General features: G+C 41.1%; 1 protein-coding gene across 1 annotated transcript in view; it reads left to right on the top strand.

Moving 5' to 3' along the window:
- The window catches only part of cadm2b (cell adhesion molecule 2b), a gene marked incomplete at both ends in the record, with an annotated part of 61,203 nt that overhangs the window by 229 nt on the left and 34,638 nt on the right, over positions 1–26,336 (top strand). The window contains 3 exons of the mRNA XM_079823337.1: positions 1,958–2,123; positions 5,021–5,173; positions 7,687–7,824. Of these exons, the coding sequence (XP_079679463.1) occupies positions 1,958–2,123; positions 5,021–5,173; positions 7,687–7,824 (457 nt within the window). The remainder of the gene's footprint in view (positions 1–1,957; positions 2,124–5,020; positions 5,174–7,686; positions 7,825–26,336) is intronic.

The following is a 26,336-nucleotide window of genomic DNA, read 5'->3' as shown; positions in this document are numbered from 1 at the left end:
GACCTGATTGGTCCGTCCCGCCCCACGGTCTCGCCATAGGTTGCTGCAGTTGCAGCGGCACAGCCAATCAGCACGCAGCTGCTTCCTGCTGAGAGTTGTGCAGCTGCACTGCGTGTACATGGTATTTTTGGATAAAAATTTGCTTCAATATCTCGAGGAAAGGAATTCCCCCATAGCGTTTTAGCAAAACGCAATACGAGAGTACTCTCGTAAGGGAACCCAAGTGCCACCGGCTCCTACAGGCCTATTAAGCGAAGTGTAGGCTGGCGAAATGGTTACATGAAAGGACTGATTACCATTTTTGAATATTATGTAGCATTATGAAAGAAGTCTCTTATGTTCATCAAGCCTGCATTTATTTGATAAAAAACAGCAATATTGCGAAATATATAAAAATAATGGTTTTCTTTTTTAAAATAATTTAAAATATAATTTATTCCTGTGATCACAGCTGGATTTCCAGCATCATTACTCCACTCTTCAGTGTCACATGATCCTTCAGAAATCATTCTAATATGAGGATTTAATGTCAATGATGGAAACTGTGATACTCTTTTCAAGATTCTTTAATTAATAAAAAGTTAAAAAGAACACAATGTAATAATATTTCACAATATTAGGCTACTGTTTTTTCTGTATTTTTGATTAAATAAATGCAGGCTTGATGAGCATAAGGATATATATACATATACATATACATATACATATACATATACACACAATTATGCATTTATGTTGTGCTGTAGTATTGTTTTTATTTATACAGTAGGCTAACTGCAAATGTTTCAACAATGATTTCGTTATCAGCATGCATTTTGAAGCAGTTAATTATGTAAACGATGATTAAATAAATATTTAATTCAACAACATGGCATACATAACACTTATATGGAATACTTATTCATAACACTTATACTCAAATGGAAACTGTAAACGGCACAAATTTGCGCTGTCTTTAAGAGTCTGAAATAGACGTGGCTCAATCAGGAAATAAAATACACACATCAGAACGCTGACTACTTTCCGAGATGATGATTTCAAACTTTGAATTGTAATACATATAGTGCAATATAGAGGCTTGTGTTAATATAAGCTATTCAAATCAATTTCTGCAGCTAAACACAGATATACTTTAATGTTTAATATTCCCTCCATAATTACATACATAAAGAAATATGGTTGTTTACCTTAGTTCAGTTATGTTACGTGTGTCTGCAGTGTGCAGTAGACACACCCACATTAACGATTTCAACATATGACTCATCTTCTCCGAAAAGGCCAAAAACATTACATATAACTTCTGAAATAACGATTAATTTACATACATATATCGTAAAGCTAATCCTGTGAGACTGAGACGCTGCAAATCGTGTGATTTTAGCTCAATGTTTTGGCTGTAAGTCAATGATGCCCTCTGCTGGTAGGGAATAGTAAGATGGCCGCTCTAACTTCCGGTGGCTTCACTGCCGGATGGCAGTTTAGAACGCGATGAGCTATGCAGTCATTTATATAGATCAGTGGTTTGTGCTAGTCAATTTACTGTTTCGTGCCATTATTTACTGCCCAAAAATAATGTCTTTAGCCGGACGCTAATTTGTGCTCTTGGTAGATTGTGTTGGTCATTATGAAAATGATCCAGTTGCATTGTCAGTAGATCACACGCAGAACTTTCATTCTAATTTGCCCTGTTTAGTAAATCTGTACCTAAATGTATAAAAAATATATATATGCATGGAGTGGTTCACAATAAGACCAGTAACATGCTTTAACCAAATGAAGTGAGTCAATTTTGATTTCATGCTGACTTTAAAGCCAAAAGGCAGACTGAGACAAAGTGTACAAGATGTTAAATTAAAAGTTTCAGTCTCTCTTGCTTTTTTCAAACGACATAATACAAGTGGATTGTGCATTTCAGACAGTGTGAGGTGATGAATAAGGTGACCTTTCTGTTCACCAGTCTCTCAGCTGCCGAAAGCTCTTCTTGGAAATTGCAAACATAATGGACGAATGGCTGCTTGTGGCAGAGAGGTGGAAAGTGTTGTCTCCAGTTAGAGAGAACAAACGGCTTCAGTGTGAAAGGGACAGTCAATCGCAGTGGATATTCAGAACAGTGGGTCGAAAACGTTTGTGTCAGTATTCTGTGTACAAACTAATCTCGTGAATAATTCATAATGTCATGAATTAGTAAGTGAACCTAAGTCTCATGCTTTAAAACCTCTACAAAAAGAAACTGTGGTTCACTAATAAAAAGTACCATTGTACTACCATATTTTGGATATGTTCCAGGGTATTAATAATAATAATAATAATTTGTTATGTTTTCTCAAACTGCATGTAGTTGATAGAAACCAGTGGACAAATTTAGTCAGGATTCTGATTACGGCTGAACAATATATTGAAATTATCGAAATATCGCAAATGTGCATATCGCAATAACCTATGCATATATCGATGTGGCATGCGATATCTGAATGATTTTAATAAGCTGATTCAAAACGTCATGAAAAGTAAAAGCTGTAAAGGTCCCATGGCATGGATTGTTTTTTTTATTTTATAATGTTTCCTGGGGTGTACTTATATTGTTAGTATGGTTTTTTACATCAAAAAATTTCATAATTTAGAAATAAAAAGCATTTTTTCTATACTGATATTAGCCCTCTGGCTTGAACGCCCTGTTTCAAGGGGCGTGTCTGATGTGAGACTTCAGTGAAAACGCCCACTGTTGTGATTGGTTGACATATTTGCATTTGAAATGAGTATTAGATTATGTGGCAGAGGGGGCGTAGTTTAGCGAGGTCTGCAAGCGCTGTCAGAGAGAGAGACGGACTGCATGTGGACCAGAGAGACATGGAGCAAGATAGCTGAGAAAGTTTTATTGTACTGAGTTGTTGAGACCGCGAGTTTATTTTGTTTGTGTCTGAGAGTTCTAAATAAACAGAAAATGAGTCCCAGTCATGCCGACCCTGTCGTCTTCCTCCTTATTCTACTTTGTAACATGTGGAACCCCTCTCGAATATGTTTACTATGTTTTTTTTACCATCACAGCCGTCGAGATGAACGAATCGTCAATTCCGTGCCTTAGGGCATCAAGACAGCCAGTGGCGGGACTGACAGTATTAAAGGATTTAGAAAGAAAGTCTGTGTGAACTTGAATGATTAGCTACACATCAGAAATCACTTATCACAAATCCGGCATTAATGAACACTGTTACTCACTGTTTGTGGCGGTGCTGTCGAATCCATATGGTAAAGCCTGTGCTGACATCGCGACTGAATCCATTTCTCCTAATTCTCTGAGCGGGCAAAGCAGAGGAAGGGGAGGTAACCGTTCCCCGTATGACGACATACAGGGAAGATTCCAGTCTGAGCTCTCATTTTCTCAAAGGCAGAGCAGGGCACCCAGAACTCGGTTTACACCTATCAAAATTTCTAACCACTTGGGGACCATATACAGGCTAGGGGAACTCATATTAATGTTAAAAAACCTCATAAAATGAACATTTCATGCCATGGGACCTTTAAGTCAGAGAATAGAATGGGTATGAGACTGTTACTTATATTTGACTTGCTTGACGTTAAAAAGAGTTATTAACCTTCTGAACCCTGAGGTGTTTTCTGGGCCCTGTTTTGACATGCCTTGACATTTGTGTTTATTTATGTTACTTGTAAAATTTTCATGGCTAAAGTCTGATTACTCTGTATTCAGCACAAACTCTGCTATAATAATATGTGAGCAGCATGGAAAAGTTTTTTGTTTTGAGAAAATGATGTTTATGCGTGGTTTGTGTTAAGAAAAAAAATTAAGTCACTGTTATAAGGCTATAAAACCCATACTGAATATTTGTTCACAAGACTTTTGAAAACTGGATCACGTAGGCTAGAATTTTGTGTTAGGCACGTTTTGTGTTAGGAAGGCTTATGCAGGGAGGGCGTGAATCATCATAACTATTGATGTTTTTCACAAGTATAACACAGTTAGTAGACACAGTCGGTTAAGTGAACATAAACAGTTGGGAAAGAAATCAGATGCATGTCAATAGGATCCATCCAAGAGAAAATCACTCACTGCTCTTGACTGAATAACTTTTGTAGCTTTATTATGAATCAATGTATATTTAATTTGTGTGAAGAATATGCTGTGTTTTAGTTTTACATTTGATTTATTCAGTTTCTGTATTGTTTGTTACTTGAATGCTACTGTTAAAAATATATTTAAAAGAATTAAAGCACTGTTTATTTCATTTGTATCTTTGTTTTATTACATTTGTCCTATTACATTGATTCTAATAACAAAGATAAGTTAAAATAATATAACTAATCATCCACCACTAGTTTTGGGTGTTTTTGTTTTACTAGATGTTCTTGATGTTAATTTTTCGGTTGATATAACTATATATTACCAAGTTGAGAAAAGAATTGTTGGTGTTTAAATATTGGCATTCAACAATTTTGAAGTTAAAATTACATTGACAGATTTGTGACATTACTCTTTATGGAATGCTAAAACACTGCTGGTCACTTTCAGAAGTTATATGCTTTCTTTTCCCAGAAATAATGTAAATACTGTATATTGGTTATATTATTTTCAGTTTTTAAATATTTTAAAATATATAAAGTGAATAAAGCAATATTGTATCGCATAACGAATATAGCATTATTTAACAAGGTATTGCATATCGCATTTTTCTTCAATATCGCAGCCCTAATTCAGATGTTATTTTCGAATGACAATGCCCTCAGAGTATCTTTCATTACTTTTCAATACATTTTCATGTGAGATATTTTTGTATGCCTACCCTTTATATTTTTAATATGACCGAAATAAAATTTTCTTTTTTGTGCCCTGAATCCTTCACACGACCAATTTCATTACACATGCTACCAATCAAAATACTAAGGTTGATACCAACACTTTACCATGGTATCACTAAAACACTTTTTAAGGCAATGTGACTGTTGAATGTTTCTCCAAAAGTTTTTTTTTTTACCTTATTGATTAGTTATTGTTTTTATATCTTAGCATTAAGGGACAACCGGATTGAACTGGTTCGAGCCTCGTGGAAGGAGCTGACCATCAGTATCAGTGATGTTTCTCTGTCAGATGAAGGACAGTATACATGCTCGCTCTTCACCATGCCTGTCAAGACTTCCAAGGCCTTCCTGACTGTGTTAGGTAAGACTTCTCATAGATCAATCTCCCTCTCATCCTCATCTATCTGCACTTTTAAGGTCAACTCACTCATCACTGATCTGTGGTCATTGTTTTCTCTTCCTTCACATGATCTTGTTTTCTTTTAGTCCTTTGGTGACACAGAGAGTGATGTAAATGAGAGAATTTCACACCGGCTGAGTCATTAGATGTGTCACTGCTTTGGTTTATAATCAGCTTGTGCATTTATCACTCTGTACACCTAAAATTAATATACTACATTTAACTATACATATTGTTTTACAGACAATAAATTGATGTTTTGTTTTGTTGTTCATCCAACAGCGGTGGGACTACTTTTATCTTATGTTTCAATACCACTTTTCACATTGCATATTGTTTAAAAGTAACTTTGAAGGCAATTGTTTTGTTTTGTTTGTTTGTTTGTTTGTTTGTTTGTTTGTTTGTTTGTTTGTTTTGTTGTTCATCCAACAACGGTGGGACTACTTTTATCTTATGTTTCAATACCACTTTTAAAGGCAATTGTTTTGTTTTTGTTTTGTTTTTCGTTCACCCAACAGTGGTGGGACAACTTTTATGTTTAAATACAGTTTTTTACATTGCATATTGTTTAAAAGTAACTTTACAGGCTATTGTTTTGTTTTTTTGTTTGTTCGTTAGTTGTTGTTTTTTTTTTGTTTTTTTTTCATCCAACTGCGTAGGGACTACTTTTATCTTATGTTTCAATACCACTTTTAAAGGCAATTGTTTTGTTTTGTTTTGTTTTGTTTTTTGTTCACCCGTGGTGGGACTACTTTTATGTTTAAATAAAAAAAATTGCATTGCATATTGTTTAAAAGTAACTTTACAGGCTATTGTTTAGTTTTTTTGTTTGTCCGTTTGTTTTTTTGTTTTTGTTTTTCATCCAACTGCGTAGGGACTACTTTTATCTTATGTTTCAATACCACTTTTAAAGGTAATTGTTTTTTGGGGGGGGGGTTTTGTTCATCCATAGTGGTGGGACTACTTTTATGTTTGAAAACCATTTTTTACATTTCATGTTGTTTAAAAGTAATTTTACAGGCAATAGTTTTGTTTTGGTTTTTGTTTGTTTGTTTGGTTGGTTTTTGTTTTATTGTTCATCCAACAGCGGTGGGACTACTTTTATCTTATGTTTCAATACCACTTTTAAAGACAATTGTTTTGTTTTGTTTTGTTTTTTGTTCACCCAACAGCGGTGGGATTACTTTTATCTTATGTTTTCTACACCGCTTTTAAAGGCAATTGTTTTGTTTTTGCTCATCCAACAGTGGTGGGACTACTTTTATGTTTAAATACCATTTTTTACATTGCATATTGTTTAAAAGTAACTTTACAGGCAATAGTTTTGTTTTGTTTTGTTTAACTTTTTGTTTGTTTGTTTTTAGTTTTGTTGTTCATCCAACAGCGGTGGGACTACTTTTATCTTAAGTTTCAATATCTTGTTTTGTTTTGTTTTGTTTTTTGTTCACCCAACAGTTGTTGGACTAGTTGTATGTTTAAATACCATTTTTTACATTTAAAAGTAACTTTACAGGCAATTGTTTTGTGTTTTGTTGTTTGCTTGTTTGTTTGTTTTTTGTTCATCCAACAGTGATATGACTAATTTTGTTTCAATACCACTAGTTGTTACTTATGTTTCAATACCACTTTTACAGGCAATTGTTTTGTTTTGTTTTGTTTTGTTTTGTTTTGTTTTGTTTTGTTTTGTTTTGTTTTGTTTTCTTTTCACAATGCATATTGTTTTTATTTTGTTCTTGTTCATCCAACCGTGATATAACTAATTTTATGTTTGAATACCACTTTTCACAATGCATATTGTTTAAAAGTAACTTTACAGGCAATTATTTTGTTTTCATCCAACAGTGGCGGGCCTACTTTTACAGGTTGATACATTTCTTTACATCTTTATGGCTTTATCATCTTTGCATGGTTATTGTATATATAACATTAAAAAGACAATGTTAATAAGACATTTTGTCACACTATTTCTATGTTAACATGTAGATCTAGTCATTTGGTTTAGTGTTCCTTTTAATGTCTATTGTTGTGCAATACTGTAATACAATTTATGTTTGTTTGGTTGTTTTATTTGTCTGAATCTATTCCATGGTAATCAGAAGCAGTGAACCCAGAACATTCCTTTAACCCCCAAAGATGATTGTGACATTGAACAGCTGTCTGTATGGTTTGGTTTGATGTAGAAAAGACAGTGGGAGAAACCAAAATCTCTCTGATCCAAATGCTCTCTGTTCCAATAAAAGCACAAAATACTATAAAGCAGAATATAGAACTGATGTACATCTACTTATTTTTTCTTTTTCTTTTTTTTTTTTTTGATAAAAAAGAATGTCAGTCAAGCAACATTTGAACTTCAGGCAAGAAATATTCCTCTGAACCACATCAGTTGTGTTCAGGATGGGGGCCGAAATCATAGAATCACCCATGTTTTCATCAATGCTGCCTATAATCCTCCTCCTCCTCTGTTTGTATATCAGGTGTTCCAGCAAAACCAGAAATCACAGGCCTCTCGAGACCTGCCCAGGAGGGGGAGGACGTCACACTGACATGCACCACATCTGGCAGCAAACCGGCTGCTGACATCCGATGGTTTAGAAACGACAAGGAGGTGCAAGGTAAACAAATCCCCCCGGATAGCCTAGAGCTCACTGTGTGCAATGAACAGTTGCACATGTTGTCAGAGTGCAAGTGGTACATAGTGTGTAATGTGCATTTTTATGAATTGTGCAGCTCTTAACAAAGCATCTCACACAGTGGTATAGCTTCGTATTGTATAATCCTGGGCCTTGAAGTGAAAGTATGTAATTTTGCAGTGTTAAAATATTTACTGCATTCCCAGTTTAATGTGCATAGACTGGACTAGTTTTCCAAGCACATTTATGCTTTTTTTGTTTGTTTGTTTTCTATAAAGACTTCAGATAATAGGTGGATTTGTGTATAGTGGGATCAAAGTGGTGTAGATGGACAAGCCATGTAATGCCAGAATAAATGCTAATAATGGCTGAATACAAATAAAAGAATAATGAAGGGTGCGATTGGTTTGTTGAGTGAGAAAAATAGAAACATGAAGGGGACAGTTCTCCTCACCAGATATTAGACAATGGACTGCAAATGGGTGTTTACAGAGCAATACAATATTTTATTAGCATCTTATCAGCCAACTCTAAACTCACATGACATGGTCTTAGAAAAATGTTTTTGTTTTTGTGTTTGAATCTAATACATTGCCCTCCACTAATATGGGCACCCTTTGTAAATATTAGTAAAGGCGGCTTTTATTAATAAATCTGCATTGTTTATCCTTTTGATCTTTCATTAAAAAAATCACAATATTCTAATCTTTCATTGAAGTAAAACAAATGAAAGTGGGGGAAAATCTTATTATGAAATAAAAGTTTTTCTCTAGTTCACATTGGCCATAATTATTTGCACCCAATTATTGCAACATCCTTTTCCCAAGATAACAGCTCTGAGTCTTCTTCTATGATAGAGATTGGAGACCATGTTGGTGCTTCTTCTCTTCAGTTCAGCCAACACATTTTCCATAGTGTTCAGGTCAGGGAACTGGGGCGGCCCAGTTTGTTTTGGATCGTTGTCCTGATGGAAGATCCAACCACAGCCCATTATAAGATTTCTAGCAGAGGCCATCAGGTTTTGATTTTTTTTATCTGTTTATATTTGCTAGACTCCATGTTACCATGTATCTGAACAAGATGTTCAGGACCTCCAGCAAAAATATAGGCCCACAAAATTAAAGATCCAGCAGTATATTTAACCATGGGCATGTGGTACTTTTATCCCTGTTTGCACCAAATCCATCTGGTGGGTTTGGTGCCAAAAAGGTCTCTCTCTTTTTTTTATTATTATTTCATCTGACCATAGAACCATGTCTTTTGAAATTCCAGTCATGTATGACAACTGAATATGCTGGAGTTGGATGAGTGAGGAGGATTTTTTTTAAACCATCCCAAAGAACTTGTGGTGATAGGTGCAGTTTGATTAAAAAAATCTTTCTGACCCCAAAACTAATCTCTGCAATTCTCCATCTGTGATCCTTGGAGAGTCTTTGTCCACTCAAACTCTGCTCCTCACGTGCTTTAGGACGATTGAGACACACGTCTTCTTCCAGGCAGATTTGTAACATCTTTAGTTGATTGGAACTTCTTAATTATTGGAAATGGGAATTTTCAATGCTTTAGCTATTTTCTTACAGCCACTTTCTATTTTGTGAAGCTCAATCTTTTTGGCCTTTTTGTTTCCTCCACTCTAAAAAAAAAAGGTTCTATATTGCACCAAAAATGGTTCTTGGCTCGTAAACATAGGGGAACCTTTTTTAGTGCTATATAGCACCAATTTTGGTGCTTCAGTGGTTCTTCAGCGGTTCTTCAGAGGTTCTTCAGCGGTTCTTCAGAGGTTCTTCACCGGTTCTTTGACTAAGGTGCTATATAGCACCTCTGAAGAACCGCTGAAGAACCACTGAAGCACCAAAATTGGTGCTATATAGCACTAAAAAAGGTTCCCCTATGATTACGAGCCTTTTTTTTAGAGTGTATTTATACTCAGGTGGAACAGGAAGTCGTGGCTGAACAATTTCATGCTCCTACTCTGCTGTGCTAAAAACAATGTAAATATGTGAATATACTTCAGAGATATTTTACTAATAAGAATATCTAGGGGTGCCAATAATTGTGGCCAACATGCATTAAAGTAGCCCCTGAATAAAAGTATTAATGTCTTTTGAAAAAAAAAATTAAATATCCTTCAATATTTAAATATATTTATATAGTGTAAACACTGGCTCAACCAGTGAGGTGAACCAAGACTAGATATTTGTCTGAACAATGTATCGTTTCTGATTCAATCCAGTGTACGGTAGTGCAGCATAGCACAACACATCAGTTCAACTTTAACCAATATGTTACCCCAGACATCCCTCCAAGGGCTGAGGCTCACACATCTCGGGCAGAAGCCCCAGTCGGCTGATCTGGTGGTGGTGATTGATGGCCTGAGACTCCGTTAGACAGGACAGACTCAGAGATGGCATTCATGCAAGCCATACTTAAAGGCCAGTGGCACGCGTGAACATAGCATCACAGCCGGACTGCCTGTCACTCACTCCAATTCAAAGGAATCTCGTTCTGTGATCTGATCTTGTGAGACGCATTAGATGTTCTTCTAGAGACCAGCACGCAGGCCCAAACAGAATATCTAACACACTGCGATACCGCTCACTTTAGGATGGTCAGGGAGATACGAAGCCTTGTGGATTGTGTCATGTTGATGGATACCCTGGCTGCTGTCGACAGAACTTTCAGTGCAGCCTGTGCAACTCTTGAAACTTCAGCACACATTCAGGATCTCCTGAGAGCTTATTTACTACAGGGGTTTGCTGGTGTTTTTTTTGTTGTTTTTTTACAAGATACAATTTAGTTTATTTGGAACTGTGCTAAATATGCTACACTATTTGCCTTCTTTCATGTGTGTTTCATGCTGCTTTAACACATCTGGATAGGTTTGCACCAGCCATTGACAAGGACTGTATTAAACTAGGACATGAAGGTTAAAGTAGGGGGGTTAGTAACTAGTTCATTTGTAATAAAATGTACACTTACAAGTATAGTTCACCCAAAAATGTAAATCATTAATTACTCACCCTCATGTCGTTTCAAACCAGTAAGACTTTCATTCATCTTCGGAATACAAATTAAGATTTTTTTTATGAAATCCTAAGAGCTTTATGTCCTTCCATTGACAGCCTACGCAAATACCACTTCAAAAAGTTAATAAAGAGATCGCAAAACTAATCCATATGAATCTAGTGGTTTAGTCCAAATTTTCTGAAGAGACTTGATTGCTTTATATGTTGAACAGATTGAATTTAGGTTTTCATTTACTCATAAACATTGATCAGAGAACATAAACAGAAGCTCAACCGAACCTGCTTGACGCACAAGAACAAACTTCATTGGTTCTTGCTGAAGCTCAAACGTGCTGTGTAACACGAGAATGAACCTCATTGGTTCTTGCTGAAGCTCAAACGTGCTGCGTAACATGAGAATTAGTGGTGTAACGGATCACAAAACTCACGGTTCGGATCACACTACGGATCATGAGTCACAGATCGGATCATTTTTCGGATCAGAATAAAAGGGGGAGGAGACAATTTTTATTTGCTTTCCATTTATTACATGAAAACTTTTGGTGTTAACATAGCCTATATGGTTTTAACAAAAATTAAATAAATAAATAACCATCTGAATAAATCAAATTTTACTCAGTTGTTAAAGTGTAACATGTAAAAAACAACCTGAGACGTGAAAATGGGCCTGAGCATATAATGACAATTTATTTTTTAGTTCCTAATAATCCTTTAGGTGAGTGAATCTATATATATATTTACTAAAACATAATAAGTGATCAGACCGTATAAATGATCAGACTTCAAATTAGAAAAAAAAACTTTTATTTACATTGAAACATTGTGGGTGGGTGTTATTGCTAGTAAGCAACAATCCAGAATTCCCTAGCATCCCCCTGCCATGCCACTCAGAACACCCTACCAACAGCTTCGGAGAGAACAAAAACACCCAGAACATCTTTGTTACCGCATAGCAGCTCCTTGGCTATAATCCAACATCAAAAGTGTAATAATAACAGTGAAAAAATCTACTTACAATATTTTGCCTCTCCTCTGAGAAATGCAATTGATTTTACCTACACACCAGAAGCATGACAGAGGTCTGAGAGAGAGAGAGAGAGAGAGAGAGAGAGAGAGAGAGAGAGAGAGAGAGAGAGAGAGAGAGAGAGAGATGTGCTTCAGCTGCTTAGTACACTCAATTTCTAGCCTTCACATCACTGACCAGATACCACACTGCAACATATTCCACAGCAATTAGCATCAATTGCTGTATGAACATACCACCAATTCTTCATACTGAGAACCGGCAGTACAACAATTCTATTTTTACAGTACTTATATTCTCTTACATATTTTATAATAGCATGTTATTCATTTCCTACACTAACAAAATGTACCATGGTATTACCATGGGTGTTTTGGACATAGTGCCATGGTCTTACATAACCATATACTCTACCGTTCATAAGTTTTGGGTCAGCCAAAATTATTATTATTTAAAAAAAATTTAAATAATAACTTGCTCTGCAAGTATGGATTAAAGTTATCAAAAATGACAGTGAGTGTAACATTGTTATAAAAGATTTCTATCTCAAATAAATGCTATTCTTTTGAGCTTTCTATTCATCAAATATATATATATATATATATAATGTCATATTAAAATGGACACAATTATTCATTCTTTAGGTACTTTTTATATATTCAATGCTTTCATCTGCCATAATAATGTATTTTAATTAGTGCTGTCAATCGATTAAAATGAACTAGATTAATCACACTTTTTTTTCTGTGATTAATCGCTATTAATCGTCCGTTTTTATATACCTGTACGTTTTTAAATATATTCTATAATGTTATATCTTCACAGTTAATCTCAAAATGAATGTAGAAAAAAACAGACAGTATATTTTAAATATTTGTTTTATGGCATCTTTTTATGAATGAAGGCCAGTATCACTGATACTAATACAGCTATTGATGTCTTGATGAAAATGATCCCTCCCCATCCCTCATTATAGCCATTCAACATTACATTGTAATTGCAAGCTATACATTTTTCCATGCATTAATTAGGCTTCAAAAAATATACAACCCCAAATCAGAAAAAGTTGGGACAGTATGGAAAACGCAAAAAAAAAAAAAAAAAGAAGTGATTTCTAATTTTACTTTGACTTGTATTTCATTGCAGACAATATGAACAAAAAATATTTCATGTTTTGTCTGGTCAACTTCATGTCATTTGTAAATATGCATCCTTTCCTGTCATTCAGACCTGCAACACATTTAAAAAAAAGTTGGGACAGTAAAGCATTTACCACTTTGTAATGTTGCCATTCCTTTTCACAACACTTAAAAGACGTTTAGGGACTGAAGACACCAAGTGATGAAGTGTTTCATGTGTAATTTTGTCCCATTCTTCCTGCAAACAAGTCTTAAGGTGGCAACAGTACGGGGTCTTCGTTGTCGCATTTTGCGCTTCAAAATGCACCACACATTCTCTATTGGAGACAGGTCGGGACTGCAGGCAGGCCAGTCAAGTACCCGTACCCTCTTCCTCCGCAGCCAGGACTTTGTAATGTGTGCAGAATGTGGTTTTGCATTGTCTTGTTGAAATATGCATGGATGTCCCTGGAAAAGATGTCTTCTTGAAGGCAGCATATTATGCTCCAAAATCTCTATGTACTTTTCAGCATCAATGGTGCCTTCACAGAAGCGCAAGTTACCTTTGCCAAGGGCACTGACACAACCCCATACCATGACAGACCCTGGCTTTTGGACTTGTTGCTGGTAACAGTCTGGATGATCCTTTTCTTCTTTGGTCCGGAGCACACCGCGTCCATTCCTCCCAAAAAATACCTGAAATACTGATTTATCTGACCACAGTACACGTTTCCACTGTGCGATGGTCCATCCCAGATGCCTCCGAGCCCAGAGAAGTCGACGGCGCTTCTGGACACTGTTAACATAGGGCTTCCTTTTGGCACAGTACAGTTTTAACTGGCATTTGTGGATGTAACTACGTATTGTGGTACTTGACAAAGGTTTGTCAAAGTAGTCCTGAGCCCATGTGGTGATATCGCTTATAGATGAATGACGATTCTTGATGCAGTGCCGCCTGAGGGATCAGAGATCACGGTTGTTCAGCTTAGGCTTGCGCCCTTGTCCTTTACGCACTGAAATTCATCCAGATTCCTTGAATCTTTTAATTATGTTATGCACTGTTGAATGTGAAATATCCAAATCTCTTCCTATCTTTCTTTGAGGAACATTGTTTTTAAACATTTCAATACTTTTCTCACGTATTTGTTGGCAAACTGGCGATCCTCGGCACTTCTTTGCTCCTAAAGGATTAGACCTTTCTTGGATGCTGCTTTTGTACCAAATCATAATTACAATCACCTGTTGACATCACCTGTTTCAAATCAAATCATTATTTAACCATTTTACCTCATTACTAGCCCTAAATTGCTCCTGTCCCAACTTTTTTTGAAATGTGTTGCAGGTCTGAATGACAGGAAAGGATGCATATTTACAAATGACATGAAGTTGACCAGACAAAACATGAAATATTTTGTGTTGCAATGAAATACAAGTCAAAGTAAATTTAGAAATCACTTCTTTTTTTTTTATTTGCGTTTTTCATACTGTCCCAACTTTTTCTGATTTGGGGTTGTAACAACTTTTAATTTAAGTGAACTTAAAACAGTCCTCACATAAACCCATTATAAATGTAATATTACCTGTGCCCTGTGAAATATACAGTTATCAATCAGTCTGCACTGCATGAATTATAAATTCAATTAAATCCTTATTAAAGCTACACAAGTTCTTTAGTCAAGAGCAGTGAATAATTCTCTCTGTTACCTTTGTTCTGTGATTAATGACACACAGCAATAGTGGCTGCTGTCACTTTAAGATCTGCCACTTCTGCACGATGCGGATATAACACGCATCTCATTTTCTCACAACTCTTCACGTTCATTTAAGACTTTATTTAACTCATTCAAGACTGCTCTTATGAAGATATAGATACTTGAAAAAACAGGCATTTTGGCATATTGCTATTGTTCGTTCAAGCGCAAAAGAACTGGATTGTGGTCTGTGCACACAATACTGGCACAAGTCTTTCTGTGCATCATGTGTGTCAGGACATTCACAGGCCGCGTTCTCTTTTGTCCTGTCGCGCTTAAATGGTTTAAAAGCATTTGTATGAATAAGAGTGTGATCAGTGTTGTGGCAGTTTTTTTTATCAACTCTGAATAAGAGACAAATCTTAATAATTTTAATAAAATGGTTTATTCTTTTGCGAAAGAAGAGTCTAAAGTCATACAGCCATCCGGAATGTCTGCAGAGCGTTGTCTAAAGACTAAACTAAACAGTTTCCTTTTATACCCTTTCCAAGGTCAGCATTCTGCACTCCTTCTGTACTTTTCCACACACATGGTAAAAGTGTAGAAACACATACTAAAATATCCCCATGTGTCCCTGTGTCCCTTCCATCTTGACACCTGGACCCTCAGAATTAGATGTACCTTGAACCCTAGGGTCATGAGACCCACATTTAAGTGGACAGTGACCCCTAAGGTCGCTTTGCTGGTTTTAACTCTCAGTCATGCATTCTTACCTATCTATGAACTCAGAAAACACATGCATAGTATTCTTTGATATATGGATACAGGTGTACAATAAATTCTCATTCATATTGAATTTTCTTCTATAATTAAATGTTTTCCACCACATCATATAATGTAACACTAGCCAAATGATGATAGAAAAAATGGATGCTGCATTAATTGCGTTAAATATTGTCAACGCGTTAAACTGAGAAAAATGAATCGCATTTGATAACGTGTTAACGCTGACAGCACTAATTTGAATTATTCTACTTTTTTTGGCTTTTCAAACAAATATTGACATACTCAGTTAATATTGACAATTAAACAATTGACAGCTGTTGTTCTAGTCTTAAGGTGCCAATATACAGTACTCACGGCAAAGTTCTTAAAATTACTTTCCTTTTCAGCTCACATCATCCTGATTCATCCAAAAGCGGAATTAATTTATATATAATATACATTTTGGGGATTTGGCATATTGCACATAATTTTACTCATTCCCGTAGATTTTGTCCTCACACCCAAAGTTTACTAAACCGTAAATAGTACTAAACCGAGTTCTTTTTCGCTGCTTATTGTGCTTAAACAGTAAAATATAAACAAAATAATGTCAAAATGTCTTGGCGAGTATTCACATAAACACAGTCAGTTATGTTTTAAGTGAATGTAAACGGTTGAGAAAGAAAACGTGTCAGAGAATAATGCACTGTAAAAAAATATTTTCATGCTTTATCACAACTTTTTATCTTTTGTCAAATCAACTTAGATAATTAATGTGATTCAGATAACATAATTGTCTTTTATTTTTTTTAAATGTATTTATTAAACCAATCTCCTTTGTTGTTACATTTTTTTATTTCAATGAACTCAAAATGTTATGGCAACCAGGTAACTTTTTTAAGTTAAACCAACAATATTTTTTTACAGTGTGGACCCGTGTGTCAGGTCTCAAAGAGACAGCAACCTAATATACCTGCTGCCAAATTATGAGATAATAGTATATATATATATATATATATATATATATATATATATATATATATATATATATATATATATATATATATATATATATATATATATATATATATATATATATATTGAGAATTGTGGCATCCCTAATATACATATATTAGGGATGCCACAATTCTCAATATAATATATAACCGTTCGCTACGGCATTCACGGTTCAATAAGCGCTTGTGAATTGAGTTTTTTTCGGTTTTGCATTTAATTAATTATTTTTCTACAAATTCTATCATTTGCCTCCATCCCAATACTGAACAACGCGACATACATTCTCATCACACGTTAGTGGTAGTGTTATACTCACGGAACACTATAGTTATTCACAATCACGAAAGTTCATTATTTGCATGCGTTTTAAAACCTTGCCGGTCAAACATTTCATTTGCGTGCTTATGCACTGTGTTAACATGCGCTGAGCGTGTGCACTAAAAGCCTGTCAAACACGTGATTACTGGACTAAGTAGTCGTCTTACTGCGCTAATACTGTCAAATACACACAAGGTTAACATAAACACAGTCGGTTATGTCAAAAGTGAAAGTAAAATCGGCATGTGTGTCTGTATATTAGATGCACGGAGGTCTTAAAGTGACAGCAGCGCAGCCTAGTGAACATGCTGTCCTTAAAGGGATAGTTCACATCTAAAATTATGTAATTATTTACTCACTGTATTCCAAACCTGTATTCATTTCTCCATGACAGAATTTTCATTTTTGAGTGAACTATCCCTTTAATGTTAATACAACAACAAAAGACAAAGAGAAAACCACATGCTGCCCTTGAATCAATGTATATTTTATAGTGAAGTCTATGTAGTGTTTTATTTTTTCATACTTAAATGCAGCTGTACAGCTCTGAGCTGCCAGTGTAAATCTTTATATATATAGGCTATATATTTATTTTATATTATACTATACACTAGGAATGTGTACAAGGGTTTTTTTTTAAGTAAAGTTTTAAGTTTAAGTAAGGTTTTTCAAGTCTTTTAAGTAAAATAAAGAAAGAGTATTGCAATAAAAAAGTATTTTTTCTCCTTAACCTCTTGCTGTTCCTGTCGCTTAAGAATAGAATAGCAAAAAACTGATGTGACAAGCCATCAGAACCGAACTGAACCGAAAACCGTGGTTAAAAACCGAGGTATGTATTGAACCGTGGACTAACTGTATTGTTGCATCCCTAATATATATATATATATATATATATATATATATATAGCTGTTTTTCTCCATGGTATTGATGAGTGGTTAGTAACTTTGGAAAACCACTTTCCACAGTGGCTGGTGAGCAAAAAAAGTTAATGTTAAGTCCTGATTACATTTGCTAGGTGCTAAATCCGAAGTGACTTGCAGCACATTCAGGGGATGCATTTTTATCAATACTAGTGTTTCCTTTGAATTGAACTAACAACCTTTGTGTTGCTAGCGCAATGCTCTACCGGTTAAGAACATGATGGAAGTAAAATTGGTTTGCCATTTCATTTTATTTCTTTAGTGTTCCATCAGTGTTTTGAATAGACAACATGGATGGGATTTGGATGAAAAAAAGCCAAGGACACCATTGATGTTATGAATGTTTTACTCTGTCTGTGTCTCTAGAGAAAGAGAGATACTCGTCTGTTTTATCTGGGCAGGTCATGCATGTATATGCATGTAAGATGTTTGCAGGAGACAATCCTCCAGGGAGATGTTTTACTTAGCCATTCATGATACTGTTGATCCAGGGCTTTCACGGAACGCAGACATGGCTTTGAGGGCTATTATATCTGGTTGCTGATTCTCTATCACTTTCTGTGCTCTTCCTCACACAGACGTTATAAGGATTCTTTACAAGCTCTAAATGATGTTTTGTTCTTCACATTTCCACAGGCTTTCAAATAAATTCCAGGCTAAAAGGCACAATGTTTTGAGCTGTACACTCTAAAAAAAAAGGTTCTATATGGCACCAAAAATGGTTCTTGGCTCGTAATCATTGGGGAACCTTTTTTAGTGCTATATAGCACCAATTTTGGTGCTTTAGTGGTTCTTCAGCAGTTCTTCAAAGGTGCTATATAGTACCTTAGTCAAAGAACCCGTGAAGAACCTCTGAAGAACCGCTGAAGAACCACTGAAGCACCAAAATTGGTGCTATATAGCACTAAAAAAGGTTTCCCTATGATTACGAGCCAAGAACCATTTTTGGTGCCATAGAACCTTTTTTTTTAGAGTGTATAGTATTAGGGCATTTTCTATTGGTGGATTGCTGTTCTTCTGTGTGATGGTAAACGAAAACCTTTCTGCAAACAGAAGAATGCCATAATGCTGTTGATGTACACAGTTTAAGGATAATACCTGTATAATCACATACAATAGATCGATGGTACAGTATGTAAGTTTTGCTGCTACAGGTTCTGTATGGCACCAAAAATGGTTCTTGGCTCGTAATCATAGGGGAACCTTGTTAAGTGCTATATAGCACCAATTTTGGTCCTTCAGCGGTTCTTCAGAGGTTCTTCACCGGTTCTTTGACGCTACCATATACAGAACATGTTAAGATATGGTGCTATATAGCACCAAAAGTGGTTCCTATGATTACGACCAAGAACCATTTTTGGTGCCATATAGAACCTTTTTTTTTTGAGTGTAGAGGTCGCTTATTCAAAACAATAACAAAGGTGTAGCTTGATGACACAGTGAATGAGCGTGGAATCATGGGAGTTGTCGTCTTCACCTCCACAGCCAATTGAAAGCAATCCGACAGGACTATTGCGATTAAAGTTACATTTAATGTTTGCCGGTTCCCGCCTCCTTCAGTTACGTTTGATCACTTAAATACACATTGTTTTATTTAAAATAGCCAATAGAGTGGTGCAGGTATGACGTCACTATGTAGGGAAACCGGCAGTTAGATTCGCACTGATTCCCTCAAGAAAAAAAAAACAATAGGATTTTCCCATAGGCTCTTGGATTAATGCAAAAAACAAGCTCTGCGATGAACAAAAGTTTATGATACTTACACGTTTTCTCCATCAATATAATTATCACAGATGAACCCAACTTGTATTAATTTTAAAGCCTAAATGCAAACAGAAGTAAAAAGCTAAAGGTAGGCTATAAACGTACAACACGGTCCCGAGATATCAACGTCACCATCACTAAGCTTCCGACAACTCTTTCAGTTTTTATCTCAAAACATTTTCCCAGAACGTTTGAGTTAGACTAGTTCATAAGTGCACAATGAGCATAATGAGGCTGTAAAAGCAGACTGATCTTACCTTTTCGGCACAATGGTGTTTAATCTCCTCGACAGCCTCTGTAGTCCCATTTAGCCACTTGTTAGCAACTGCATGACATCTAACAGCTTCAAAAATTCACGAGTGGGGTAATACTGAAGTATTTTATGTCGTAGAATAAAACGATACTCGGTTACTTAACGTAACCTCGGTTCTCTCTAGAAGAGGGAACGAGTATTGCGTAAGTTCCTTACGCTACGGGAAAGTATTCTTTCTTCGAGATTTCTGAAAAACCCAAAATTATCCTTAATTTTGTAACATTGTCAACGCAGTGCGGCAGCCTGGCAGACCATAGCAGGCTATTCCAGCGTGCTATTGGCTGCTCTGCTGGCAACTGCAGCAGCCTATCGGTGAGCCCGCGTGACGTGGCGACCAATGAGGGCGCTTCGCGCCCACCTGGCTTCATTTGCCTACAGGTGGGGCGTGGCCACGTGTATATAAGCAGGGCTCACGGGCTGCATATTCGGTTTTCTTAGTTCTGAAGCGTAAAAGCCAGCGGGGCGCACGGCAAGGAACGCAATACTCGTTCCCTCTTCTAGAGAGAACCGAGGTTACGTTAAGTAACCGAGTATCGTTCTCTTACGAGAGGTTCTCTCGTATTGCGTAAGTTCCTTACGCTACGGGAACATATTGTCAACGCCGTGCGCGCCTCGCATACAGCATATGTATCCCAGGGAACCGGGGACCATAACACTGCTCGGGCAGGGTGGCCGGTAAAGAAAAAACGGGCCACCACATATACAGACACTTCATTCGAACTGACGGGTGGTTTACGACGGGTGGTTACAACACCCTGTCCCATGAATGAGGGAACGGCACCTGCCGGTCTCCTTCAAATTCACCACACCTTGTCTCATGAATGAGGGAGCGGCAACGCCGGTCGCCTTCAAATTCACAATATCTTGTTATATGAGTGAGGTAACGGCACCGCCGGTCACCTTCAAACTCACAACAGCTCGTCTCGTAAATGAGGGAACGGCACCGCCGGTCTCCTTCAAATTCACATGAGCCTAGTACCGAACTTACTACCAGTATGTGAGCTATGTCTGCGCAGAATCACTGGGCAGAACCAACGGCCCTATTGAACTGATAACACTTTCGCCTGTAAGGCAGGAACTTCCAGATTGTAAAATCTCACGAACGTAGACGGGGAGGCCCAGCCTGCCGCCATACAGATATCGTGGATGGAAATCCCTCTGGCCCAAGCCCACGAAGAGGCCATGCCTCTGGTGGAGTGTGCTCTGACACCTAGCGGGCAGTGCAGGTGTTTGGAAGCGTATGCAGTTGCAATCGCGTCCACTATCCACCTGGACAGGGTCTGTTTCGAGGAGGCGAGACCTTTAGTGCGCCCACCAAACGAAACAAATAGCTGCTCAGAACGCCTGAAGGCGGCGGAGCGTGTGACATAAACCCTCAATGCCCTGACAGGGCAGAGGAAATTGCCACCGTCCCCCTCATCGGATGCTGGCAGAGCCGAGAGGGAGATAATCTGCGCCCTGAAGGGAGTGCCGATCGCTTTGGGGACATAACCATGCCTCGGTCTGAGAATGACCTTAGAGTCATTAGGACCGAACTCCATACACGCCGGGCTCACTGAGAGCGCGTGTAGATCCCCCACGCGTTTCACTGAAGCCAGAGCTATCAGAAACGTGGTTTTCAGCGAAAGGAACCTTGGTTCCACAGTCTCGAGCGGTTCAAAGGGATGAGCCTTCAGGGCCTCTAGGACCAAGGCCAGATCCCATATAGGAACCGACGGGGGCCGCGGGGGATTCATCCGTCTGGCTCCTCTGAGGAAACGGACGATGAGCTCGTTCCTTCCTAGCGTGCTACCTAGCGTCGTCTGAGCGAACGCTGCTATAGCCGCCACATACACTTTGAGCGTGGAAGGGGACCTGCCCAATTCCAAAAGCTCTTGGAGGAAGGAGAGCACCCGCTGGACCCCACATTGCTGTGGGTCCAATCCCTTGGAAACACACCATTCAGTGAACACCGACCACTTAGAACTATATAACCGCCTCGTCGAGGGGGCTCTAGAGTGTGAAATCGTGTTCATAACCCCTTCGGGCAGGTCAACGGGTATCCGTTGGTCACCCATACATGCAGAGACCATCGCTCTGGATGGGGATGCCAAACTGAGCCTCCTGCTTGAGAGAGAAGGTCTGCTCTCAGCGGAACTGGCCAGGGGGGTGAGTGCGACAGCTTCACCAGCTCTGGGTACCAAATCTGGTTCTCCCAGCGCGGTGCTATAAGGAGCACCGGACGGCGCGTTTCCCTGATTTTCGCTATGACCTGGGGCAATAGGGAGATCGGCGGGAAAGCATACAGCGGGAGGCTGGGCCAAGTTTGGGACAGCGCATCCTCGCTTTTGGACAGAAACGTCGGGCAGCGGGCGTTCTCTTTTGTTGCAAAGAGGTCGAGCTCCGCTCTGCCGAACAGGCGCCATACCAGCTGGACTGTCTGGGGGTGCAGGGACCATTCTCCTGGGAGAATGAGGCCCCTGGACAGCTTGTCCGGGCCCACATTGAGGTGGCCCGGCACGTGCGCAGCTCTCAACGAGCGCAGCGAGCTGTGTACCCACACGAGCAGGCGTTCTGTCAGATTGCCCAGACCTCTGGACCTGACACCGCCCTGCCGGTTCACGTAGGACACCACTGTGGTGTTGTCCGACCGGACTAACACATGGTGTCCTCGTATAAGCGGGAGAAACTGCTTGAGCGCGTTCTCTACCGCTATCATCTCCAAACAGTTTATGTGTAGGAGTTTTTCCTCGCTCGACCAAAGGCCCGAGGCTGATCTGCCCTCGAAAACGGCGCCCCAACCCGTGGTGGAGGCGTCCGTCGAGATGACCTTGCGGTGTGAGATGGCTCCCATCGTCACTCCCCTCTGGTACCAGTCGGCTACTAACCAGGGCTCTAGGGCTGACACGCAGCCCTGAGTCACTCTGATCCTGAAGCCACCGGACGGCCAGGCCCTGTGAGGCACTCGGGCGTTTAACCAGCATTGCAGCGGGCGCATGCGCATTAAGCCCAGCTGGAGCACAGCTGCAGCTGAGGCCATACGTCCCAGCATCCTCTGAAACAGCTTGAGAGGTGCGATTTTGCCTGGCCGAAAATACGCAGCCATGCGCCGAACTTGGCGCGCGCGATGGGGTGACAGGCGGGCTGACATTGCCACAGTGTCCAGATTCAAACCCAGAAATGAGGTTGATTGCGTGGGCACTAATGAGCTCTTGGTCCAATTGACCGTGAGCCCTAGGCTGTCCAGATGGCTGAGCAGCATTGCCCTGTGGGCGAGGAGCTCGGCCTCCGACTGCGCCAGGATGAGCCAATCGTCCAGATAGTTCAATACTCGCATCCCTCGATTTCTCAGAGGAGCGAGGGCCGCGTCCATGCACTTCGTAAATGTACGGGGTGCTAGTGACAGGCCGAACGGAAGGACGGTGTATTGATAAGCCTGGCCGTCGAAGGCGAATCGTAAGAATGGCCTGTGACGCGGCGTTATCTTGATTTGAAAATATGCATCTTTCAAATCTAGGGAAATTAGCCAGTCTCTCGGGCGAATATGCGCGAGGATCTGCTTGGTCGTGAGCATCTTGAACGATCTTTTCATAAGAGCTTTGTTCAGACGCCTCAGATCCAGAATCGGTCTGAGCGACCCATCCCTTTTTGGCACGAGAAAATACCGGCTGTAAAAGCCTGACTCGCTCATAGAGTGGGGAACCGGTTCTATAGCCCCTTTGCACAGCAGCGTGGCTATTTCTGCTCGAAGTAGATGTGCTACTTCCTCGCTCACTCTCGTCTCTGTACGCGCACAGAAGCGCGGAGGGCGGCGAGCGAACTGCAGAGTGTAGCCGTGCTTCACTGTTTTCAGCACCCATTCTGATACACCTGGAATGGCTTCCCACGCTCTCGCGTGCGCCACACGGGATAGAACGGCCTCCGGGCTCGAAACGCCGCGCTTCGCGGGTTTGACGGCCCGTATAGGAGGGGCGGGCGCAGTGCGCGCGCTCTCTGTGCTGTGGGCCAGCCGATCGCTCGCGATGGCTGGCCGCCCTACACACTGCATCTCTGCCGCTTCGAGCGGGGAGTGGCTTGTGTGCGGCCCTACACTCATCGCTCCGGCCACCCTGGGCGGAAAATAAATGGTGTGTGGCGTGGCGCGTGGCGCCTGAGGCGTAATGTTCGCGAAAATGTGTGAGCGCGTTTGAGCGGGCACAACTCTTACGCGTGGAACATGACCGGTTAAGAGTGGCTGTGTGACAGCGCGTGTGGTGGTTAGTCGTGGACGCAAACAAGCGGACACGTGACCTAACTCTAGCACTCGAGCGGCCGGTGGCCGCTTTATGTGAGTGGGGGACACAGGGTTTATAGTGCTTGTGTGCAGGGGTGAACACAGAAAAGTGGGCACATTTACTGCATTTGAAACACATAAGGCGCGAGCCGTGCGACCAGAAATAATGCAACTTTTGTGATTTCTCTGGTTCGCCGTAAAAACGGCGGTTGTTGACAGGCGAGAAGGCATTTTTGCCGGCTCGTTGGCTGCGTGAAATCCATCTGCAGCAGCCACAGTGGTGGGGGCTGACAGGAAAAAGAGTTTTGACGGTGGTCCGGCCGCGGCGGGACTTAACCGTCGTTTCTCGCCTCTTGCTAGGAGGACTTTGGAGGCTCGGGCTTCAGCGTGATCCTAGGCCGGGGGCCCCGAGGTGGAGGCGGCTTACCACGGCTGGAAGAGCGCGATCTGGGGCGGCCGCTCGGTCTTCTCTGAGACGAAGGGGGCCGCGCTGGGCGCTGCGCGGAGCTCGTTGCTGGCTGGTCACGAGGACGGCGAGCAGCGGAGCTATTGCTAGCGCCGGGGCGTCGAGGCAGGAAAAGGTTCATGGCCTGCGTCGTTTTCTGCACTTCGGAGAAACGGTCGACGATCCCCTTGACCGCTGGTCCGAAAAGCCCAGACGGAGAGAGCGGGGCGTTTAGGAAGGCCGCGCGCTCTGTTTCTCGCATGTCCGCGAGCGTGAGCCAGAGGTGGCGCTCAGCTACCGTGAGGGAGGCCATAGAGCGTCCGAGGGCCTGTGCTGCGGTCTTGGTGGCGCGAAGGGAGAGATCCGTCGCGCTTCGCAAATCCGTGATTAACTCAGCGTCACAGCATTTCTCGTCCATGTCGCGGAGGAGATTAGCTTGGAGGATTTGCAGCACGGCCATAGAGTGCAGAGCGGACGCAGCTTGACCGGAGGCAGCGAAAGCGCGGCCGATCAGCGATGACGTCACTCTGCAGGCCTTAGACGGGAGGGCAGCCTTTGAGCGCCAACCAGAAGGCGGGCAAAGGTGCGCTGCGACCGCCTCTTCCACCGGAGGGATAGCGTTGTAGCCTTTCTCGGCCGCGCCGTCAACTTGTGAGAGCGTCGAAGAAGCCTGAGACGAGACCCTCGCGGAGAATGGCGCATTCCAGGACTTTGCGAGCTCCTCGTGAAGCTCCGGCAAAAAGGGTGCAGTCCTGGAGGTGGGCGCACGGCGGCGACTGTTTAGGAAGCATCCGTCAAGTCGGTTCGGCGCTGCCACCTTGGGCGGGGCCCATTCGAGGCCTAGCTGCTCGACAGCCCGGGTGAGAAGGCGCAAGAGTTCGGCGTCCTCACCCGCTCGAGAGCGTCCGGAGCCCCGGACTGAAGAGGATGCGGAAGACCAGTCCTCGCTGTCGGAAGCCATGATGGAGCAGCTGTCGGCGCGTTCTGCGGCCGCATCCGCCTCATCCCCGGAGGCGGCAACAGAAATGGCGGCCTGGGGTGGGGGCGGGGAAGGCGAGAGTGAAGCGGGCGGGAAAGGTTCCGGCGAGCTTCTCTCTGCGAGCTCCGGAGTCCGCTGCGAGCGGCGCTTCTTCTTGCGCGGCGTGGCAGGGACTGGAGGGATATCATCTTCGAACAGGACGAGTCGAGCCCGCAGGGTCGACATCGTCAGTTCTTCGCACTCTTGGCATCCGCCAGCGTGGAGTGCGGCGGCGGCGTGATCACGGCCCAGGCAGAGAGCGCAGATCACATGGCGGTCCCCGGAGCTGAGCTGCGCGTGACACGAGCCGCAGGTGGAACGAGACATTTGTATCAACGCTCGGCTCTTTTTGTGAAAAGTGTGACGCAGCGGCGACAACACTTTGAGCGTAAAAGGATATGGGGCTGCCGGATAGCAGAGCAGGCACGGAAGGCTGAAGGTGGCGCGATGCTGCCGGCTTCCTCAGGCGCTGTCCTCTGCTTGCTTGTCTGCGCGGTCACGGCGGCGGGTTCCAGATCCAGCGATGCGAAGGGCTTCGCTGAAGAAAAGAAAATCGAATATGCAGCCCGTGAGCCCTGCTTATATACACGTGGCCACGCCCCACCTGTAGGCAAATGAAGCCAGGTGGGCGCGAAGCGCCCTCATTGGTCGCCACGTCACGCGGGCTCACCGATAGGCTGCTGCAGTTGCCAGCAGAGCAGCCAATAGCACGCTGGAATAGCCTGCTATGGTCTGCCAGGCTGCCGCACTGCGTTGACAATGTTACAAAATTAAGGATAATTTTGGGTTTTTCAGAAATCTCGAAGAAAGAATACTTTCCCG

The sequence above is a fragment of the Gobio gobio genome (genome assembly GCF_949357685.1).
Source record: "Gobio gobio genome assembly, chromosome: 8".
In the NCBI taxonomy this organism is placed as follows: Eukaryota; Metazoa; Chordata; class Actinopteri; order Cypriniformes; family Gobionidae; genus Gobio; species Gobio gobio.
This window is presented reverse-complemented; position numbering and strand designations above follow the sequence as displayed.